The 5,868-nt window shown below is 64.1% G+C and overlaps 1 protein-coding gene across 1 annotated transcript; it reads left to right on the top strand.

The window, feature by feature from the left end:
* Nucleotides 1-81: 81 nt before the first annotated feature.
* On the top strand, nucleotides 82-5,437 carry RHBDD3 (rhomboid domain containing 3). Its single transcript, XM_036449052.2, has 6 exons — nucleotides 82-406; nucleotides 2,612-2,786; nucleotides 3,372-3,755; nucleotides 4,520-4,676; nucleotides 4,762-5,049; nucleotides 5,142-5,437. The coding sequence occupies exons 2-6, from the start codon at nucleotides 2,654-2,656 to the stop codon at nucleotides 5,317-5,319; spliced, it is 1,140 nt and encodes a 379-aa protein (XP_036304945.1). The 5' UTR covers nucleotides 82-406; nucleotides 2,612-2,653; the 3' UTR covers nucleotides 5,320-5,437.
* The last annotated feature ends 431 nt before the right edge of the window (nucleotides 5,438-5,868 follow it).

Genomic DNA, 5,868 nt, shown 5'->3' with positions numbered 1-5,868 from the left:
CCGCCGCTCCCGCCCCCAATCCCCTCCCAAGGGCGCGGGCTGCGAGGCGCGGCCCCACTAGCCCGGAGGCGGCGGCGGCGGCCGAGCGGCTCTGCGGGTCGAGGCGGAGCGATTCCACGCGCGAGGCCGGCGGTTCCAATGGTCGCGTCCACCGGCCCTTAGGGACCGTCTCGAAAGAGCCGTCCCCGCCGGGGAGCGCAGAGGCCGGCGGCGGGCGGGGGGCAGGGACCTGGGCCCCGGACAACTGCTGACTAATTCGCTGGCGGCGGAGGGAGGGTCACGTGCCCGCCCGGGAGCGAGCGGAATGGGCCCCGGGCGCCCGGGCCTCGCGGGGAACCCGAGCCCCTAACCCGCAGCCGGGGGCCGCCCGGCCTCCGCGGGGAGGGGCGCTGCGCTGCGCTCCGCAGTGAGTACCCCGGACACGTGGCTGCGGACGGCGGCGGCCCAGGCGGGGGGGCTGGATGGGAGGCCCCGATCGAAGCGCCGGGCCCCCAGTAACGGTCGAGGTTGAAAGAGTCCTTGAATCATCCCTCATCTGATACCCTTGGTTTTTACAGAGGGGGAAACGGGCCCGAGGAAATGGGGTACTTTTCTTAAAAGTCACAGAGCTGAGTCCATCCGCACCTCGGGGACCCCTCCCCCCGCCCCCCTCCACCCATCACCCGGAAGAATCTTCCCGGTCCTCGCCTTCCCCTTCCATCCTCCGGCTCCCCAGTGAGGTAGGCGGGGCCTGATGGTGCAAAGCCCCATTTTAAGGATGCAGAGGCTGCGGCCCGGGCCCCGAGGGTTCCATCCCAGTCCTGTGTGCCCGCGGGGAAGAAGGCCTTCGCCCTCGCTGAGGCGGGGTGGGGGTGGGGAGGGTGCAGAAGAAGGCTTGCAGGGGGCGCCTGGGCTTCCCATTCAACTCGCAGCCCAGCCTCCTCACCCAGCCCCCTGGGCGGGATGCCGAGCCAGTGTTTTTCTTTCCGTGAACACACACAGCACCGTGCGGGTGTGAGGAGCACCCTTCTAGGTGTGAGCAGCACGCTAGGGAACTTGGGGATGAGGAAGAGGAGCGACCCCCCCACCACCACCACCACCCCCCACCCACCCCCCGTCCCCAACACACACCTCCAGCTCAGACCACCTGCCAGGCTAAAGCTGTGCTCATTAGATAGTATAAGATCCAGAAATGTGTGTGTGGGGGGGCAGAAAAGGGGGTTTGAGCTGGGCTTCTAAAGGTGCAAAGGTGTTTGCTTTAAAAAAATAAAAGATAAAAAATTATATATATAAGTATATATATATATATATATATATATACACACACACATATATATGCCGAGCCACACACACACACACACACACTCTGAGTGGCTAGATTATTATGATCTTTGAATGCATAATTGGCCACTCAGTGTATGTCCTATATAATAAAAGGCTAATATGCAAATTGTCTCCTTGACCAGGAGTTCGACCAGCAGGCAGGCCAGCCAACCACCCAGGTCCCCTCCGGCTAGCTGGTTCCCACCCATGCATGAATTCATGCACCAGGCCTCAAATATAAATATAATATAATATATATATATATATATATATATATATATATATGTAAGTTTGGAGCAGCTGCCTTCATGTTGAGGCCTCCCCTTGTTGGGGCCGCTGGTGGTTACACCTGCCTCCCACCATTAGCCCGATGGCTGCAGTTAAATGAACAGGAGTTGTGGCTGCCTTAGTCATTCCTTATTTAAAAAAAAAATTATATATATATATTTTATTGATTTTTTACAGAGAGGAAGAGAGGGATAGAGAGTTAGAAACATCGATGAGAGAGAAACATCGACCAGCTGCCTCTTGCACACCCCCTACTGGGGATGTGCCAGCTACCAAGGTACATGCCCTTGACCCGAATCGAACCTGGGACCCTTCAGTCCACAGGCCGACACTCTATCCACTGAGCCAAACCGGTTTCGGCCAGTCATTCCTTTTACAGAAGAGGAAGCAGAGGCTCAGGTTGGAAAGCCCACCCGGGGATACACAGCAGGAAGGAGGGGACACTGGAACAGGCCTGTGAAAAGTGGGGGGGGGGGGGGGGGGGGACTAGAGGGGCTGTGGAAGTGAATGTCTCAGTCCAGGGTCACTCCTCCCCTCCTCAAACCCTCCTGCCCCACCCCCTCCCTAATCTGCCTGCCCTCAGCTGGGGCAGCTGAGGCCATTTGGAGGTCTAAGGCTGGGCACCGCGGAGGGTGGCTGGGAGGAAGGTTTGCAGCCGGAGGGAAGCAGAGGAAGCTGGAGATGGCCCTGAATTTGCCCTGGGAGGCTACAACCCTCTTTTGGTGAGTCCAGGGCCCCCGTTCCTCTCTCCTGGCCCTGTGTCTCCCACCCCAGGCTCTTGAGGGCTCACCAGAGCTCAGGGCCCTTTCGGCCTGGCTGTTCCCCATCCTCAGACACAGGCCAGGGGACTGGAAAGATGGCCAAGCACAGGATTAGGATCCGAGCCCTATGGCCGAGTTGCTGGGCCCTGCTTCTCCAGCCTCAGTTCCTGCTTCTGTAACATGGAGCTATTGTAGGGCAATCGAAAGGAAATGGGATAAGAGCAGGTATAATAACTGTTACTGTTTTCCTTTACCCTTAGCACTCAGCCCCGAGACTGTCCTGGACCGCCGTCAGCCAAGCTATGTGTGACAGAGGCCGCCCTGGCCTCCCTCTCGCCTCCTCGGTCCTGATGCTGCTCATGAGCTCTCTGTGGCTGGTGGGGGCCGGCCCCAGCCTGGCCCTGGCCCCCGAGCTGCTGCTGGACCCCTGGCAGGGTGAGGGCTGGCTTCCCGGGCCTCGGAGGGCCCAACACGACGTGGTGGGAGCGCCATGCCCCTGGGAGGGCCAGCATGCCCAGCTTGGCCACGGCCAAGGAGGGCAGCGGAGCCGGCGGAGGGGTGGGGGGGAGCCCGGGAGGAGGAATTCTCCGAAGGCTTCCCGTTGCTGGTGTCTGGCTCTTGCAGTAAGAGCTAAGGCTTTCCCCTGAGCAGGAGCATGGGAGTTTGAGTGAGCCCAGCTGAGTGCCAAGGGCAGCTGCGTGCCAGTCTCCCAGTAATAGCAGCAGCTCCCATTTATGTGGGAGGAATCCAGCGACGCCCACAGGTTAAGTGCCTCCTCAGCGCTGGCTGCTCTTGAGAAGCCCGAGGGGTGGGTCTGGCCTGTCCTGTTCATCGCAGCGGGCAGTGGCCTTGGTTTGGAGGCCCTTGGTTCCCTCCACCAATATCCTTTGGCCCCTGGGGAGGCGAGGCTGGCTTACAAGGTGGCCCTGGCAGAGGGCAGTTCCCAGCCTGGCACACCTGGGACCGCCCTGGGGGGTTGGGGGCCACTAACCGGGCACATAAGCCCCTTCTCTCCCCCAGCACACCGGCTGCTGACCCACGCTCTGGGCCACACGGCCCTGCCCAGCCTGCTCCTGAGTCTGCTGCTGCTGCCCGTGCTGGGCTGGCGGCAGGAGTGCCGCCTGGGCACGCTGCGGTTCCTGCATGCCTCCGCCCTCCTCGCCCTGGCTGCCGGGCTCATGGCCGCGCTGCTGGCAGGCCTCGGGGTGTCCGCTGCAGCTGGCGGCTGCGGGTACATGCCCGTCCACCTGGCCATGCTGTCGGGGCAGGGGTCCCGCCCCAGAGGGCTCCATGGGGCAGTGCCGCCGTGGCTGTTGCCGTGGTTGCTGCTTGCCCTGACTCCACTCCTCACCTCCGAGCCCCCTTTCCTGCAGCTCCTCTGCGGCCTCCTGGCTGGCCTGGCCTGTATCCTTTGCCCGGACCCGGGGCCTGTGGAGGCGTCCGGCCTGGGTCAGAAAGCTGTGCCCACGTCCCAGGCGCACCCCCGACTGAGTCCTCTCGCCAGGCTCCGGCTGTGGCCGGGCGGAGGTGCCAACTACAGTTTAAAGGGGCACTCAGGGGGGCTGAGGTGGCCCTAGGAGGGACCTTTCCAGGGGAGGTGGCATCTAAGCTGAGACACACAGGATGAGGGGTTCGGGGAAAGAGAAGTGAAAAAGGAGACGGGCGCAGACAGTGCAAAGGCCAGGGGTGAGGGTGAGCTGGGCCCTCTGGGCGTTAGACACAGCTTTTGCTGCAAGGTGCTCAGTGCCCGTTGGGAACACAGTGCGAGCGGAGGGAAGAGTGGGCACGGGTGGCCTCCGATTGTCGTTTAGGATTAGGGACGCTACTTGCGGAGTCCTGGTCTGGGGAGCACGTTGGCCTGGCCGAGGGCAATAGGGGGTTGTGTCCCTGGGCCCAAGCTTACGCCCTGAGTCAGAGACCCGAGCAGGCAGAGAGGGCGCCGGGCACACAGTGGGGCAGCAGTGGCTGGAACGGGGTGAGACAGGTGTTTGGGGCGAGGCGCATGCGGCTGCACCTCTTCCTGGCAGCCCCGTTTTCCTCCATGAACTCCCACTGCTGACCTCCCTGGCAGGACCACAGTGAGCAGACAGGAGGCAGTGCCCATCGCACACTGGGCACGGGCTCCCTCCTTGTGGTTTTCCTTGACCGGCGCCCTCCCGGGCAGGCAGACGCAGCCGGGGCGTTCCAGTGGCTGGAGCCGTCGGAGCGAAGGCTGCAGGCGCTGCAGAGGGGCTTCCTGGGCAGAGCCCTGGGCGGCTGGCCACTCCGGCTCCTTCCCGCCCCGGGCAGCGTGGCCAAGCTGCCCGTCACCCTCCCTGGAGTGAGGTGAGGGGGTGCCCGGGTCCCGGCCGCGGTGGCGGGAGCTGTGGCAGAGGCTGGCACACGCCCTCTTCTGTTTCTGCCCCTCCAGGCTTTCTACCCCTGGGCCTCCCTACCCTGCCTCGCCTGGTCCCCGGTCTCCCAGCCAAGGCTCAGCCCCACGCCCGCCGGGCCTGGGGCCCGTGCAGCCGAGCTGGGAGGGCTCCTCAGAGGCTGGCCTGGCCTGGCCCGGGCCCCGCTTCCCTCCCGGCTCCCCGCTGTGGGCAGCCCTGGAGGAGCAGATGCTGCAGGAGGGAATCCAGGCCTCGCTCCTTGAGGGGCCGACCCCGGTTCCCCAGAGCCCGCTCTGGCTGCCCAAGTCCTCCGTGTCCTCCCTCCGGTAGGCCCGGGCGGGCAGGGCGGGGTCGCCCGGCGCGGGGGCTGGAGGCGGCCCTGCCTGACCCTCTCCCCGCCGTCCCCTCCGGCGCACAGGCTGCAGCAGCTGGAACGCATGGGCTTCCCCGTGGAGCAGGCCGTGGTGGCGCTCGCAGCCACGGGGCGCGTGGAGGGCGCCGTGTCGCTGCTGGTCAACGGGGAGGTGGGCGCCGAGGCCCTGGTGACTCCGGGGAGCTGTGGGCTCGCCCATCCCGAGGGCCCTGGGCCCCCCTAGCCCAGGCCGGCCCTCGCCCGTGGATGGCTGCACGGAGTTCCAGCCCCACGCACTGAGCACGTGGGCGCGGGAGGGCCCCTCGGCGCCGGGCACCGTGCAGAATAAACACCGGTTCTTTCAACCCGGACTCCGTGGGGACAGCAGTTTTATCCGACTCATCCGCGTTGGCATGGGATGAATGAATGAATGAACAGGGAACCAACAGCCAATGGCAGCAGAGCACTCCCTGGTGTCCAGATGCAGTTACTGTCTCTGCCCACAGCCTCTTCCTCCCGGACGCTGTCCTCCACCTCGGGTCTTACTGAGGAGCGTTCTTAATCGCCTGTTTCCCAGCTCCTTTCTACCCACCTGCCAGTCCCAGCCTACACAGAGTCCTCCGGGAAGCCCTCCCTGATTACCCAGGAGCACCATCCCTCAGCTGTCCCCGGCCCCGTGCACCCGCTGGGCAGGGCCCAGTTCAGCTCAGTGGGTCTCCTAGGCCCGGCTCAGAGCAGGCAGGAGGCTGGTGGCTGTGCCCGCTGGGCCCCTTGGGCAGGAAGCAAAGGGAGG

This window comes from Pipistrellus kuhlii, unplaced genomic scaffold (genome assembly GCF_014108245.1).
Source record: "Pipistrellus kuhlii isolate mPipKuh1 unplaced genomic scaffold, mPipKuh1.p scaffold_m20_p_20, whole genome shotgun sequence".
Taxonomy (NCBI): domain Eukaryota; kingdom Metazoa; phylum Chordata; class Mammalia; order Chiroptera; family Vespertilionidae; genus Pipistrellus; species Pipistrellus kuhlii.
Note: the sequence above shows the minus strand (reverse complement) of the source record. Positions and strands in the feature narration are given on the sequence as shown.